The 17,495-nt window shown below is 38.0% G+C and overlaps 1 protein-coding gene across 2 annotated transcripts in view; it reads right to left on the bottom strand.

Moving 5' to 3' along the window:
• The window catches only part of UNC5C (unc-5 netrin receptor C), a 389,368-nt gene that overhangs the window by 95,539 nt on the left and 276,334 nt on the right, over positions 1-17,495 (bottom strand). For both annotated transcript variants that reach the window (XM_050791748.1, XM_050791749.1), the window contains exon 4: positions 16,447-16,550. In XM_050791748.1, the coding sequence (XP_050647705.1) occupies positions 16,447-16,550 (104 nt within the window). The remainder of the gene's footprint in view (positions 1-16,446; positions 16,551-17,495) is intronic.

The raw sequence follows: 17,495 nt of genomic DNA, 5'->3' as shown, positions 1-17,495 counted from the left end.
TGGTGTCCCCAGGCAAGCAGAGAGATCTTTAGAAAAGAAGCACTGGACACACTTTCTGTTATCAACATGACCCCGTCACTCATAGGACCAATGCAGATTTCCTTTCAGAGCTAGAACTAGAATTGGGTGTGCTTTGATTTTAGGGGCATCAGGAAAGCCTCCTTCCTCTCCAAAATCACTCCCCCCAATTTATGACAATGACTTGAAATGTCTTTAGGAGAGACCAATTTTAAATTCCATCATTAGAAGGATCTCTTTACATGTAAATGACCTGGAGAAATAACAAACTAAATCATATACAGTATTCTACAACATGGCATATAAATAACTAAGGGAAGACTGTAGATAAAGAGGAGTTCAAGGTGCTAGGTTTTCAAGGTAGGACTGGATTCAAGTATCCAGCAGTATGCAAAAATTTCTAAGGGATATACAAACAAACATATTTTTAAGGTAATCAGTATATCTTTAACTTCCATATGCATTCCTTCCTTTCTCTCTTTTTTTTTTTTTTTTTGAGATGGAATCTCGCTCTGTCGCCCAGGCTGGAGTGCAGTGGTGCCATCTCGGTTCACTGCAACCTCTGCCTCCTGAGTAACTGGGACTACAGGGGCATGCCACCATGCCCAGCTAATTTTTTCTGTTTTTAGTAGAGACAGGGTTTCACTGTGTTAGCCAGGATGTTCTCAATCTCCTGACTCTGTGATCCACCTGCCTCAGTCTCCCAAAATGCTGGATACAGGCATGAGCCACTGCACCCGGTCTGCATTCCTTCTTATAACTAATTTCTCTAAGAACTTGCCCTCTGCTTTTCAGAAGAAAGACATCTCTTGCATGAAAATCTTATCCTCATACATTACATGAGACTGTAAAAACCTCCAGGGCAGCAGATAAGGGAATAATTGGGAATATTAGTGTGGTAGTTGAGGAAATAAGGGACTATAATAACTGGGCAACAAATCCTCTTTGCAAATCAGGTGGTTTAAATTCTTTGCTTTCATCAAAACTGAAGGAGGGCCTAATATGTCAAATGATGGGTCACTGAACATACATTTTGATGACAGATCGCTATGCAATTTTTGACCTGTAACTTGGAAGACGTGCAGAGTTGAGGGACATTGTTACAACATAACTCCACATATTCCTATTTACTTATGTATGAGAAGGTTCTCAGTATTTGAATTTATTATAAATGACAGATAGAAATGTAATTGATTTTATCCTGTTTCATTTCAGCAGTAAGTAACATTCAAACTCGGCTAAATGAGCTACCTGGACAGGGAGGCAGGGATGAAAACCCCATTTCTCCTATTAAAAGCTGTATTTCCAATAAAAATTCAGTCTTTATGCCAATTATTTATCAAAACTTGTAGTACATTTGGGTTTTTACAAAAAAATTAACAATTTGATCCCTATGGTCAAAGGAAATAAAGCTTATATGCAAATTTTTATTACAGAGAAATACGATGACCAATAGAAATTTTTATGCCTAAAATTTATTCTATTAGAGTAAAAACCTATGAGGGAAATGGTATAGAAATATAAGTTAAAATAGAAAAAGGAATACTGTAAGTTTTCCTACAATTTTTTTTTAAGATGGAGTTTCACTCTTGTCGCCCAGGCTGGAGTGCAATGGCGTGATCTTGGCTCACCACAACCTCTGCCTCCCAGGTTCAAGCGATTCTCCTGCCTCAGCCTCTCGAGTAGCTGGGATTACAGGCATGTGCTGTCACGCCCGGCTAATTTTGTATTTTTAGTAGAGACGGGGTGTCTCCATGTTGGTCAGGCTGGTCTCGAACTCCCGACCTTAGATGATCCGCCTGCCTCAGCCTCCCAAAGTGCTGGGATTACAGGCGTGAGCCACCGCGCCTGGTAAGTTTTCCTACTATTAAAGAAGAGTTTGTTCTTACATTTTCTTAATTGGTAATGTTGAATAAGACATCATTATGGTGTCTGCATTCCATTGGATAACTTTAAGTCATCTAACAGTTCTTTTTAAAGATGTCAAATGTTTATAATATACACAGACATGGTATCTTTTCCCACTATTTAATTGTTTGATAATATTTTTTAGATACCAATGTAAAATGTGCAAGGAGATATGTATTTTTTAAGTCTTTTAGGGATATGCTAGCAAAAATTTTAAAGAACACTTCACTAGGGCATGAGAGGATAGTGGTTCTGTTACCAAGCAGGAAATTTTACCAGGGGAGAATGAGGAAGGTTGAGAACTGAAAAGACTAAAGAACAGGGTAATAGGAGTGGGAGTTGGAGGTCAGTGAATGGAACTCTCCGAATATTTCTCCTGGATGCCTCTGCAGTTGTATTTATGCTGCACTTTCACAGAAGACCAGTGAGATTTTGCCAAAAGACACTCAAGTCTCAAGTACGAAAGCCTAGGGATAGGACCCAGCTGTGCCATTCACTGAGTCTATGCTCTTGAGCAAGTCACATAAAATCACTCAAACTTACTTTTCTACTTCTACAACAAGAAAAGTAGTATCTGTCCTAACTCCCTCATAAGGCTCTTGTGTGGTTTGAAAAGCATATACTATATATGAAAGCACTTTTGATGACTTCTATACAACTTTAAGCTGGTGTTATGGTGATTTCTTTACAGAGTAAATAATTTATTCTACAACATGTCCTTATTACTTTAAATAACTTTTACAAATTAAGATATAAGTTTAGTGAACAGGGAGGAATGATATCTAGCATAAAATGAAAGATATTTAAAAATATTTTCAATGGACACATTTTCCATTAAATTCTGTCCTAAAGACACCATCTATTTATACATATCCAGATGCTAGAACTCACTGTGTTCAGCGTAACTGAACACTGTGGTTTGTTTCATTCTCAGGCAACATGCTCTGTGCTGAGGATGCTGAGCAACAGTGTGATATAATTCTGTAAGGAACAATCTTCACATTGTGAGCCCTTATTCAACAATCAATGAAAGACCAACAAAAATAGGGTCATCCTACTTCAGCCGAAATGTGTTAGCAACTAGGAAAAAGGAGAAAGTTTATGCAGAAGACATGAACTTGAAGGTTTACATGCCACTCCAAAGACCATGCCCAATTGAAATCTTGCACTCAGAAATTCACTCACTGGTAACTTTCTAATCTTCTCCTCGTAGGCCTGTTGAGACTCTAGGTCATCAATAAAGTACTCAATATTTTTGTGATTTTCCTTAATCTGAGCAGATGGCATATGTCTCTTTCAACAAACTAAATAGTCCAAAATACATCAACTCCCCCATTGCTCTTTCTTTGAGTCTCAAGTAATCCAGAAACATGCCCACATCTCTTCTATCCTAAAAACCAACCAACAACAAAATTAAGGCTGACGTACCCATCCTCTCCAGCTATGCTTCAGACTTCTCTTTCCCTTAGTGGCTAAACTCCTCGAAAGAGTGACATATTCCCCATCCCTCTTTATGCACCTGCTCATTCACTCTCCCATTTAGCCATGTCTGGATTCCTGCTCCCCACTCTATTCAAACTTCACTTTCAAAGGTGGCCAGTGGCCTTTCTCGTTGCTAAATCCAAAGGCATCTTCTGTTGTCTATGGCGAACAGCTCCATTGTCCCTCTGAAAAGCCTCCCTCTGCTGTCTTTCCTGCCACTTGATTATCCGTTCTTTTGCAAACCTCTTTCACTAGTCCTTTGATAACATCCAGCATTTTCATACAGTCCTCCTCAAGGATCTCCCTCTCTCTCTTTTTCTCCTCCTTCTACTTTATATCATGGTTCTTTGTCCTGCATCAGAATCACCTGGGGAGCGCTTAAGCCATCCTGATGCCTGGGCCCCACCGTCAAAGGTTCTTATTTAATTGGGCAGACAAAGGGCCCAAGAATCAGTGTTTGTAAAAACTACTCAGGTGACCTCAATGTGCAGCCAGGTTTGAGAATGAGATACACACTGGCTGAGTGACTTTATTCATTCTCAAGGCTGACAACTCACAAATCATTAGCTTCAGTCCCAACTTTTCTTAAGCTCTAGTCATACTTCCAATTACTTTTTAGATAATTCCATCTGGATGCTCAACGAATACAAAAAAAAACATAGTAAGTGCTGAATATGATGTAATCGATTCACACCACAATAGGTGTAAATCCATCACAATATCTCCTCACAGTGGCCTTGTCTCTATAAACTTGGTCCTCCGGTCTTATTCTTCTTCAATAATGGAGTCATTAATGGATGCTGAAGTTGAATTTCTCTTTTCCATTCAAGAATTTCTAAAAATTTTCATTATTTAAGAAGTGTGTGTAAATAATCACACACAACACAATGAAATATGCTTACTCTACTTTTAGAAAATTGATGAGATGCATGTGACACTTTTTAAATGAATGAGTTTTTCCCAAATACATTTTTGCTTGGGGTTTATCTGATTAGTTTATGAAAATTCATCAAATGAGACCACACAGACAATTTGTGTCATTTTAATGAATCAAATTTTAAAAGCATACAGTCAATAAAACTCTTTTTCTTTTTTCTTTTTTTGTTATAAGGAAAACAAAAGTGCTTTGGAGTCAGGCAGAGTTGGCTTTGAATCCCAGCCCTCTCACTAATCGAGCTTGTAGCCTTGCACAGGCAGTAAGCTCCCAGAATCATAATCTTCACCTGGACAAGTGCAGGGCGCATCCCTCCAAGGGTTGTAGGGGGATTTAAATGAGCTATGAAAAGAAAGCACCTGGAATTAGGAGATAGTCAATCAGTGTAATTTAATTGCCTCTTCCCTAGAACTAACTTGAGCCTACACAAAGCTATACCTACCTAAATGTATTTTAAACAATGATGATTCAGTGCCCCTTAGTGTCTCTATTAAGAAGTACATATCTTCAAATTCATAATGCCAAATTAGTAATATCTCAAAAAAAAAAAAAAAAAAAACACCTGAGAGAAATCTGACTTTCAATTTACTGCTGCACAGGACTATAGGTAGTGGTTTATGAGTCTTCGTTCCTAAAACACTCCCAGTGAGGAACGTGTCGTCTTATTTACAGCTTCAATCCCTGCTAGTGTATGTACAGAAGAGATGTCATATCTCTAGCCTTTCTACATGGGGACCAGTTCCAGCTCTTGCAGTAGGAGGAGAAAGTGTTTGGAAATCCCTCCGACAGTGAGGTCATTCAATTCTACTGATGCCTTCAGTCTGGCACAGTGTTCTCAAAATACTAACATGAATTTTTTTAACAAATATGAATGATTCCTAATGTGATTACAATTTTTAGGACTAGAGCATATTGACATTATATGGTATGTTCCCAGAAAAGGTGTATAAAACTGCCATCCCTACTTGTGTGCAGTGTGATTTAAGAAGCAACTTTTTATGGCTCCTAGACTCACGGTTTTATAGTTTCGCTGTTACTGCTATTTTATAATAGTCAGAACCATTGGCTGCCTAAGTACTGTCAGGGAAAGAGAAGTTTTGCAGCAAAACATGGAGATCATTTTTCAATGGCTCAGGCTTCCATAATTTCTTTTGAGTAGCAACTCCAGCATTCAACAACCCTCATATTTCAAAAATGCTCTGTTACCTCTTTCCTAAATACTTTATTCTTCAGTTTAAATTTTTATTTATTTATAGTATCAGAAAAGACAGAGAAATATGGATTAACTTTTCCAGTGGATTATCCATTTATAGCTGGTCATTAAATATGGGATAAGTTATAATCCAGTTTAGTCTTGACTTTCCATAGTCATTTTCTCACCTTCGTTCACTCCCCTCTCTATTATTAAACATCATAAAAATGATGTTACCAAAGACAGATTCCCATGTTCTTGTATTTAGAGTGTATATAATGGGACCCCATTTAGATAAGACAGTTATTTTCCGAACAATATTTATTTCCAATAATTTTTCCCATGGTTTGCTATCAAAAGTTTTAAAATTATAACTATGCTCATGTTTTACTATTAAAAAACAGAAGACAACTATCTGGGGCAAAGTAACATAATTTTTAAAAAGGACAACTATGGCCTCTCCCTCAGCGCTGCATTCTTCATAATGGCCTGGGCAGAAGGAATGTGTCCCAGGGTGATTCATATATTTGGGGCTTTCCTGGAATGTCTGACACTAGAAGTAGTAATCATAACTATTTTCCAATGTATTTAATGTATTCTGAGTTGTTCCTTTCCAAAATAAGCAAATTAGTGTCACAGTAAGAAAAAAATTTATGATCTGACATTCAAGTATTATTTTCTGTTTCTAACAAGAGGGGCAATATATTTGTAATCACAATAATATAGACATTATGGTAACAAAGGATGATGTTGCACCTTTGGATGATACAAATACATAGCTGAATATCATCAAGCATTTAGGAATGTGAGCCATATTCAGCAGAAAGTATAGACTTTTAACTCCACACGAAACAAAAAGCTTTATTTTAGGATACACTTTGACTACCTTCAAGAAGACTAATGTGTTGATTTTGTAAGTATCTTCCTCATACTTTTGGAATCAACACAAGCAGGCACTGCTTATGTTATGAAATAACTGGACTATAACTCCATCTCTTTCTAAAGTCTTGCCAAGTATGGAATGCAAATGCCAGTAAATAACAATACAAACAAAATCATTTTTTTCTCCTCAATCAGAATACTCTAAAGTTCAGATATTATGGAAACATATAAGTAGAAACTATAATAAATTATAATCTGATTCTGATTTACATGTTTATAACACCTTCCATATGATTCTATAGGCTGAATTTTGTGATTTCTTTTAGCATAACCTTTTACATAAAGTTGACTTTTTGAGGGTTTCAAATACTTAAGAACTTGTTTATTTCTTTAGTTCAGGATAAATAAACCACATCCCTGCATTTTACCAAAAGGGCAGTGTAATTTTTTGTTGTTGTTAAAAAGGAAAGAAAGATCAATGAAAATCTTTGCAGAGATACTTGAGAGATAGGTGGACTTTGGTCAGCACCATACTAACAGTGAGAGGTTCTCAGCTCCAAAAATCACTTTTGGCATCCTTTGCCCTTCTGATATACAAACTTGTTAACCTTATGATTGGTTAAGGAATTGTCTAATCATATATGTCAATAATAGAGAGCAAAGCATCTTGCAGTTTTCTTTCTTCTTATACTCTCCTGTGAAAGACAGATGTGTTGTGTCTAATTATTCACTGATTGGTATCGGGAGAAACATTAACATAATTGGCACATTTGTTCTAATTAACAGAGGGAAACTGCCACATGCCACCCAACATGAAAAGTGAGTCCAGCAACCATTAGCTAGAAAACTCCACGTCTATCAGAAAGATTACTCTGTTAAACTCAAACTGAGGCCCATCAAGTCAGAGCACAGGTTGAAAATGATATAACAGAGTGGAGAACTGTGTGCACACCTAAAAGAATGGAGATTTAGCCTAGAATCATTGTCTATAGGTACATTAATTAAACAAATGAGAAAAGCAATTAGGTGGCTATTATCAAATGTACACTCAACCAAGCCAAGCTTCTCCAAGGAGCATTAGCTAGAAGCTGGGAATCTGCCAAGTTTTACTGACTGGTTTGGAAGTGACAAATCTGAAGTTTTTGTGTATTTGTTTGTTTTAACTTTGTCCTTTACACCGGAGCTTCTCAAACTGCATTTTAGAATCACATGGAGAGCTTTAAAAAAATCTTGATAACCCGGCTGTGTATCATATCTATTAAATCAGAATCTCTAGGTGGAATATAAGCATTGGTAGTTTCTAACAATTCCCAGGTGATTCCACTGTGCCTCCACTGCTGAGAACCAGTACTGCAGAGTGGTTTTGTTTTGTTTTGTTTTCTGAGACAGGGTCTTGCTCTGTTGTCCAGGCTGGAGCACAGTGGTGTGATGACGGCTCACTGCAGCCGTGGCTTCGACCTCCCAGGCTCGAGTGATCCTCCCACCTCAGTCCCTGGAGTAGCACACACTGCCATGTCTGGCTAACTTTTATTTTTTTTTTATTTTTTGTAGAGATGGGGTTCTCTTACATTGCCCAGGCTGGTCTTGAACTCCTAGGCTCAAGTGATCCTCCTGCCTTGGCCTCCCAAACTGCTGGAATTACAGTTATGAGCCACTGTGCCTAGTGAAGACTGGTTTGATGATCTTGCTAAGATTTTGATTAAGTGTTCTGGGTCTGAGATTCTAAGCTCCCAGGTCATGATGATGTAGATAATCTATGTACCACAGTTAGAATTGCAAGGCCTTGACAATTTTTTTTTTTTTTAATGAGACCGAGCTTCACTCTTGTTGCCCAGGCTGGAGTGCAATGGTGCGATCTCAGCTCACTGCAGCCTCCGCCTCCTGGGTTCAAACAATTCTCCTGCCTCAGCCTCCTGAGTAGCTGGGATTACAGGCATGTGCCACCACGCCTAGCTAATTTTGTATTTTTTTTTTTATTAGAGATGAGATTTCACCACGTTGGTCAGGCTGGTCTCAAACTTTTGATCTCAGGTGATCCACCTGCCTCAGCTTCCAAAAGTGCTGGAATTACAGTCGTGAGCCCCCATGCCTGGCCAAGGCCTTGACAATTCTAAAAGATATTGACAGCTAATAGTCTTCTGTAGACTTTCACAGGTAGGTTTGGCTCTAATTGCTCCAGAGTTTGAAATCCTAGTATTATTTTCTTATTTCTCCCACTGGTGAAAGGTATCTCACCCTCCCTTGTAGGTGCTTTAAACAATCAAAACAGTTCTCTACTGTGGATAATTATGCTGGACGTTCTCTCTAGCTAAAAACCAGAGGCTACTATGTAGATTTTTGCTTCTCAGTTTTGGAATAAAACAAGTATCCATTCACTTCTGTGTTGACCACTGTGAAATATACTTTGCACCTTTCAGTAGGTTTGTGGAAGCCTGGGTATTTTTGTGCTTTAAAAAAAATGTTTGTCTTTAAGCAAGCTGAAATTATATCTTTAGACAATGGTAAAAAAAGATAGCCAAAGGATTAAAAAAAGCAAGTGGAAACTAGTGGCATTTTGCTCAGTTGTTGTTACTTCTGCAAAGGAAAGGCATTTGCCAAGAAAGGGAATTTGTTTTCCTGCTGGGGAAACACTCTCTTAATTGCACATATGTCTAGCTCATTGCTTTTGAGGGTTGAACATACATAGGCCGTATTTTAGAGGTGAACTTGTCTTGAAATCTGAAAACTTCTAAAACCTAAGTTCAACGATGAGGAGATAAAAGCATGTTGACAAATGAACTAATACCAACAAAAACCAAATGAAATAAAATAACCAAAAACCAAGGTAAAATGACTATATGTAATAGCACCATCCAAGGGAACAAAATGGCATTGAAGTGTCCCTAAAAGGCTAACTTTTCCAGGGCAAAAGGGCAACAAACTGACTAATTTGTAGCTAGTTCCTAACCAGTTTTTACTATAAACTTGCCTTTCAGTATAGGTAACTCTCAGCCTTTCTTCTTACCAGTTAAAAGTGTTCAGGTCTTTAGCTAAGTCTGACCATCTTTAGAAAAATATGCGTTTTTTCTCTCTCTGACTCCATAATGAGTTTATGTTAGTGTGTGTAGGCATATAAAGAATCATTGGAAGAAATCCCCAAGCAAGGGAACTTATTGAAGAAAAACCTTTTTTGAACAAATGAAGGCCAACACACATTTTTAAAAACCCTCCTGCTCCGTGATTATGGACACAGGTTAGGTCTTTGCCTGCTGCCTTATCTCTACTGAGATAGAGACTGTGCTCGAAAACAGCTGAGGCTTATTAACCATTGATTTTAGGTCATCTGAAAAAAGCTCATTCTAGTGGGTCTGCTGAATTTCCACATGGAACATTTCAGTTTCTCCTCAAAGACTAAATCTTTTCTAGATTTTCATCATTAAATAAATCCATAAAGGTGTCCCTAAATCCATTCTTGCACTTCTAAAATCCATTTCCATGCAGCAGCCAGAATGATCTTTTAAAGGTATATGTCAGGTCTCGACAATTCCTTCATGTGTCCGTTGGCTTTTCAGGCATTTAAAGAAAACTCCAAATCACTTACCGTCTCTACAAGTCCGCGCCCTCGTTCCCCCTTTCCTGACTGAACGTCTTCCTGCCTTCCTCCTTGCTCACTGGTCTCAGACACACTGGCCTCCTTTTTAACCCTGTAACCAATCACCTCCTCCTGAGGGTACTTGTCCTTGTTGCTCCCATCACCTGGAGCTTTCTTACTCGGATCTTTTCAAGACAGCTCCTTCCTTACCTTCAGATCTCAGCTCCATTACTGTCTCTTCAGATACACTTTCCTTGAACTCTAAAGTCATCCTCAATCCCCAACAACCATCACCCTCTCTCATATGACCTTATTTCCTTTAACTTGTTTATCTGAAAATATCTCACTCATTTTTCTTACATTCTTGCTTATTGTTTTTCTCCTCGAGGGACTTGACTGACTTGCATTTCCTGCAACCAGAAAAATGTCTAGCACACCAAGCATCTACAGTAAATATTTCTTGTATAAGTGAATTGATGATTTTTAGAAATCTACATTTTATACTATAGGCTCAAAGCAATCACTAAGTACATGCAGAAATCAAGCCACAGATGTATAATAAGTCAGATAAAATCTATTATTTCTTCTGCTTTAAAATGGATCTTTACATTGCTTAAACTTATTGCAATTTTAATTTGGCTTACATGGTTTCTGGGCTTGTGGTGATCTCTATGTATAACTATTAGAGGCAGATATTGGAAGAAAAATTTGGGATTTTTCCCATGATTTTCACCCCAAAAAGTATGGGATGGTCATAATAAGGAGGTGACTTTGGCGAATGTTGATTGGACCAAAGCAAAGCTTGAAAGGTGACTGCTAGTAAGGGAACCTGATACTTTTGAAAACCTGTGTTCAAGGCTGAGAATTATATCCTAATCAAAACTCTGTCTTGTAGCTACACACACGGTAGGAGAAAATTCCAACGGATAATTACTGGCACTGAAAGCAACATCTCCCTCCAAACTGGTATTCAAATTCTTCTTTCCTCTCTAAACTCTTTTGCCTGGAAAGAGTGTAAAGCACCTCTCCAGAGACAACATACCTGCATGGAAATTCATCAATATGAAGTTCCTATTATGGGAGAATGGCAGGGAAACGTGAAGGACCCATGAAAGAAAGTGTTCAGCAGCCATATTAATAATCAATTAGATGGAGAGCCACCTGATGCTGCACATTTGGCGGCGCCTCCAGCTGCCACCAGCTTTCTGCCCTGTCAGTATCAGCTTAAAAAAATCTGTTCCCTGTTTATCACGACTACACTCAGCAAAATAGTCTATTCTTTTGCACTTCACCCCATATTTTCCCTCTTGCTAATTAGAGATGCAAATGTTGATAAATAACATGACAGTTTCTAAGCACAACTGGGTCAATAAGTTGAACATTGTGCCCTGTTCCTCCAATTAAACTCCTATGAGAAATAGCTCAATTATAATTAGAGGAGCAATTATCCCCTTGTTAAAGGTGAAACAAATCACAGGTTTTAGAGAAAAATTCAGCTTTGCTCCTTCTGCCATGCCAACAAATCTTGTATCCATTGATGTTTTCATCCCAGTACTCTCCAAAAGAGATAATCTGATAAAGCATCTCTGAATACATTTCTGGCTCTCCATGTGACAGTAACATTTTCTAGGCATAAAATAAAATGAGCAAAGAGGGATTAATTTCATAGAGTGCTGCTATTATGCTAGTGGAATAACTCAGCACCAGTTCCATGGGTGTATTAATTTTCTTGCATCTTCAGGGAGATGGGGGGAAGGTTTATCTGTTGAAAGAAAGGCAAACGCCTCATCAGAAATGGAAGACAACAATCATATTTTTGGCTTGATCCTAACAAAAGTATTATTAAAGGAAACACTGAGCTATATCATTTTAGAGTATTCCTGGGATTTGTTTTCCTTTCTTTCATCTAGTTTACTTGAAAATTTTAATGTTATTCTTATTAACACCTCCCTTATCGTCCTGGGACTCAAGTGTCTCCCACTCCCAGTGGCCTTGGTTCTTGGTCCTAGTGGTTTGGAACCCCACCCTCAGGGTTCAGACTGATGGAGTCTGTCATCCCACACCAAGATCTCTCAGTAGGATTGCATCTTCAGGGACGAGAAGCATCCTTTTTCTTAGAGCGTTCCATCTCCTGAGGTGCTGCCTCCGTGTCACATCCAGCAGGGCCTCTTTCTGTCATTTAGTTAAATATACTTAGAGAATCTACTAAGTGACTTATAACCTGCTGGCGTTAGAGATAAAACATGAACAAAAAACTTTTTGCTCCTTATCTCATCACGAGCTTGTCAGGCAAGAAGAAGAGTAAACAGATAAATTTCAATACAATCAGTAGGTAGAGCTATATAAAATTGTGGCATGTGGGGGCTGCTGTTTAGCCAGGCACACTGGTTCATCCATGCCAGGTATTCAATGTGGAAACAGTTCTGTATCTGTTGCTAAACTACTGAGTGCCCCTCACCCCCAGGCCCTGGCTGGCTGCCTGGGATTTCTGGATACTCTGTGACCCCGTGGCTAAAGGGTTATATCTGATATAGCACTAGGCCCCTAAGAGTCTGCTCTTGTGCTCAGGAATCCATGCAGTTATTAAATATTTGGAATAAAATCTAGATATAAAGAAAGGACTTTAGGGAGAACAGAGAAGGAGCAGCCAAGCCTAGAGTTCTGAAACTGTTGTGCTTCATCCCTAGCGTCCCCTGTTTTCTTATTGGAAAGGGCTTAGTCTAAACAAGTATAAGGAGTCCTTGGTTGACCGCTTCCTCCTCTGAGACTGTCTTTGCCACCCTCTTTCCTTGGGCTCTGAAAAGGAGACCTACCAAGAGTAGCCTCAGGCTAAATTTCCTCTGGGAGAAAATGTAAGGGCTGGTCTAGTGTCCTGAGTCAATAAGGACTGAATGAACAATAGTAGCTTTAAAGATCAGGGTAAGGGGCCAGTTATAGTAGTTCACACCTGTAATCCCAGCACTTTGAGAGGCTGAGGTGAGCAGATCACTTGAGGCACGGAGTTTGAGATCGGCCTGGCCAACATAGTGAAACCCTGTCTCTACTAAAAATACAAAAATTAGCTGGGTGTGCTGGTGTGCGCCTGTAATTCCAGCTACTCAGGAGGCTGAGGCACGAGAATTGCTTGAATCTGGGAGGTGGAGGTTGCAGTGACCCAAGATCATGCCACTGCACTCCAGTCTGGGTGACAGAGCAAGACTCCGTCTCAAACAAAACAAAACAAAACAAAACAAAACATTAGGGTAAGGGCAGCAGCACATCACAACTTGCTATAAGTAGTTTCATTAACCAATTATTTGATAGTGTTGTTGAAAGAGCATTTCCTTATTTTAAAGCTCACAATATTGTCTTCATCTGTAGCATGTGTGGACTCCAACCAAAGTAACGAATACAGGAGAGCATCTTGGTGATTCTTAGAACAGAAGCTTCCCCTCTGTGTACCCCACAGTGCCAAGAAGAGGGGCAAGGTACTCAGTAAGAATTTTGAATTTAAGAGGTTGAGCTTGGTCTTGTGTGAATTAAAAAATTATAATATATTAATAATATCAACAATGCCTAATGTTTCTTGAGTGCTTTTGACATGTTCTAAGTGATTTGCATATATTATCTCATTTAAACCTCACGACCACATTCTGCATAGACACTAGTATTATCTCCCCTTTATGGTTGAGGAAACTTTGGTTCACAGTATTTAAGTACCTTGACTGAAGTAAACAATGGTGATGCTTGGGTTTGAACCTGGAATGCTGTAAGAAAATTAGAAAACATTCTATGGTGGAGATTATAGGATGCCAAAATAGGGAAGAAGTAAAATGTTACTACCTTAGAAATGCCTATGCCATTATTTGTACCCAAAGTGCTATATCAAAACTAAGACTAGCATTCTTGACAAACTTACTGATTTGGAGAAAAAGGAATTACTGCTTCCTGACATTCTGCAAAGAATGTACCTGACTACTTCCTCAATAGAACTAGACATATGCTTATAAAACAAAGATCAATTGAAACAATCAGCCATATGTTCACTGAACATATTTTGCCTGACTCTTTCTTGGAATTATTTGCCTTGGAGACAAAAGGAGCACGAATCCAGTCTGGCTTCATCTTCCAAAGTCTGATCTAATTATTACAAAACACATGAGTTTTACCTGCTGGTTTTCCTTTAACATCAATGTTTCACTTTATCCTATTTTTATGCTTAAAGATTCTTTAAACAAATAAATGAAATATTAAATAATGAACACATTTATATTAGAAGGAAAATGATTGTATAATCCTTTAACTCACCAAGTTACCTTTCATCCCTTTCTTTTTTAATTTATCTGCTCCTCTTGAGCAAATGGCAGTTGTAATATGTCATGTTAAGGTATTCATTAGCTTTCTGATCTTGGTGATTTTAATAGTGTTGAAAAGAATCTACACAGGAATTTATTAGCCTGCTCTTGAGCATGTGTGTTTGATCTCTCTTCCGACTTTAAAAAATTGAAAAGAAATGCATATTAAATATAGTTCTTTGAATGTCAAATGGGTATATGATTTTTGAGCTTGCCAAGTTTTAATTGGTCTCTTCCCTAGTGATGATACAGATAGAATTCACAGCCAATTAGTTTGCAGTCATGAATCTTTACTCCTTGACGAAGTGAACTACTTTGTCGAGGAGACTGAAAAAAATGAAGACATTACTAAGATCTCCCCACCTAAAGTCTTTGCAAGGATCAGTTACCTTTTAGAAGCCCTGAGCAAAAATGATGCCATGGATACCCATGTTGCTCATGATCTGTTTTGGTCTCTAAGGTGGTTTCATGGAGGACGTGTGCATTAAAATTTTAGAAATACCATTAAGAAGACATATGCACTATTGTAATTATAAAAATGAAATATTGAATAGAGAAGAGTTTCCTCCTTTCTAGTCGTACTAAATCATACTGTGTCTTAGTGCTGGGAGATAAGGTTTTGATGCCGTTGAATGAAATAGCTACTATCAAGCAAAGTCTCTGATAACAATTGGCATGAGATGCCAATTTAAGGCAAAAAATAGCTCTTTCAAAGTAAAAAAAAAAGGAATTTCATTAAAGTTTCCTTTGAGTTCTTTGCATTGACTCATAGAGATATGAATGGCTATGATAGAGAAATGGAGTTATTTCATAAGGACTCTGCCTAAATTTTCAATTAATTAATTATTATTATTACTATTAAAAGAACAATCAGATGTTTGAGTTTGTTGTCAGGGGACCAGCGAACTACCTGACCCCATCTTTACTTCTTGAAAAAAATTGAAAAACTATGAGAAGTAAAATAGTTTAAGTACATTATTAATTATTAATTGCTTTTTGGACTGTGTTGAAAGTCTCAATAGTATTATTTTTCACTTTCAGAGATAGGCACAACTTCAGGGCTTAATTTTTAAAAATTCACATACATTGAACCCATATATAAGACCAAATTGCAACAACTGAAATATGCCTCTTTCAACACATGCAATAAAGAGTAAAACTTTCAAATGACTCAATGTAGTTTGGAGGCCAACAAAGACCACCACCAAACTGGCAGCTATGCCACTTGTCAAATTAATGTGTGCTTGGGCTTGTAGGACACGGGGTCAGTTAGGGCAATAGTGTCAGATGCATATAAGTATGTCTCCTAATAATCATTTAAAGGGTAACCTGTTTTTAGAGTTTAGGATTTATTTGTTAACAAATGAAAGACACAGTATTAGTTTTCCTCAACAGTGTGATCTAAGATGATGGTGAGTGCTTGCAGTCTCTTCTGGGTCAGAGTCCTCTTCCCCAAAGAGAGATATTTTCAAAGGGCATTGTATTGTGTGGTGCTAATGAAAAGTCATGGTATGCATCTGATTTTTAATACTTCATTAGCAACCAGTAGGCTTTGTTCTAGCAGAAACAAAAAATGGAAAATGAAGGACTTGATCAAAAGCTTATAGGATGAAACTAATTGACTCCTGTTACTCCTAAAACATGTTTTTATGCAAGGTGTGTGGGCATGGCTTTTAGGTATGTCTATGACTACATCATGGAATGGAAAATACATATGTTAGGTGAACAGACTCACAGACACAGAAAAACACACTGTCTTCTTACACTCACATTTTTCGCATATCAGCAAGAACAATAATAAAATTGATGGCACATTGTTAAGTCATACCATCTCTCTCTGTGATAAGTGCCAGATAAAATAAAGCAGTACTTCTGATTTCTTGAAAGAGAATGACAAAATTAAACCAAGCTGCCCGTGGCTTTGTCCAATGGGGCATTCTAATTGACTCCCAAGTCATTAATCAGTTCCCAATCAATCTATTTTGCCAGCAGCAGGCAGTTAGGACTCCATTACCAACCATTCATCATGCCATACCCTAATTCACTGCACCATTAGCCAGGGATTAGGCCCCTGTTAGAATAACTTAGTGCCAATTGCTAAATGCAAAGAACTGTTGTTATTCACCTCAGCCACTGGGATCCCTTCAGGTGGTCGACACTGGAGTAAGACTTCCTGTTCCAAAGACACTTCCTTTCCTAGGGGTTCCTGCTCAAATGTCTTCCGTAGATCTGGAACGTAAAAGTGACAAAATACATGTCAAAACTAACTAAATAACATTTATTCATTTACAGAGAGTACAAAAAATTTTCTGACTTAGTATTTTATCTGTGCTTTTTCTGGTTTGTTTGTTTGAGACAGGATCTCACTCCATGTCCCAGGCTGGAGTGCAGTGGTGTGATCATAGCTCACTGCAGTTTTGAACTCCTGGGCTCAAGCAAACCTCCTGCCTCAGCCTCCTGAGTGACTGGGACTACAGGTGCATGCTAGCATGCTTGGCTATTTTTTTTTTTTTTATTTTTTTTGCAGAGATAGAGTCTCACTATGTTTCCCAGGCTGGTTTCAAACTCCTAACTTCAAGTGATCCTCCCGCCTCAGCCTCCCAAAGTGCTGGATCTATAGGTGTGAGCCACGGTGCCTGGACTTGCATTTTTGTTTAACCACAGGTTATTAGTAGTTTAATAAATCTGGTGACTATATTATGTGGAAGAAATTGTGAAATTCAGAGGCTATGAACTGTTCCTACTTTAAACTTCAATGGAAGCCTTTGGCAGTCCTTATTTTAACAATTAATAAAGTTCATTAATTGCTTTTCATTAGTATTTTTTTATCCATCAATTATGATGATCACAGAGTCAAAAAAACTCCATTCTCTTGATTCTTCTACAGACTCCCTTATGTATATACATATTTTCCTCTTTTCTCACAATGGATACTATTGAAGCTCCAGTAACTCTGGAATCTTTCGATGAATACTCTAGGTGAGTTTCCGTTTCAAAGTGGAAAACAGGTATAGCTCTAATGTAAATGACGAGTTAATGGGTGTAGCACACCAACATGACAACATGTATACATATGTAACAAACCTGCACGTTGTGCACATGTACCCTAGAACTTAAAGTATAATAATAATAATAATAATAGTAAAACAAAGTGGAAAACAGAATGCTGGAATC

The sequence above is a fragment of the Macaca thibetana genome, chromosome 5 (genome assembly GCF_024542745.1).
Source record: "Macaca thibetana thibetana isolate TM-01 chromosome 5, ASM2454274v1, whole genome shotgun sequence".
NCBI lineage: Eukaryota > Metazoa > Chordata > Mammalia > Primates > Cercopithecidae > Macaca > Macaca thibetana.
Note: the sequence above shows the minus strand (reverse complement) of the source record. Positions and strands in the feature narration are given on the sequence as shown.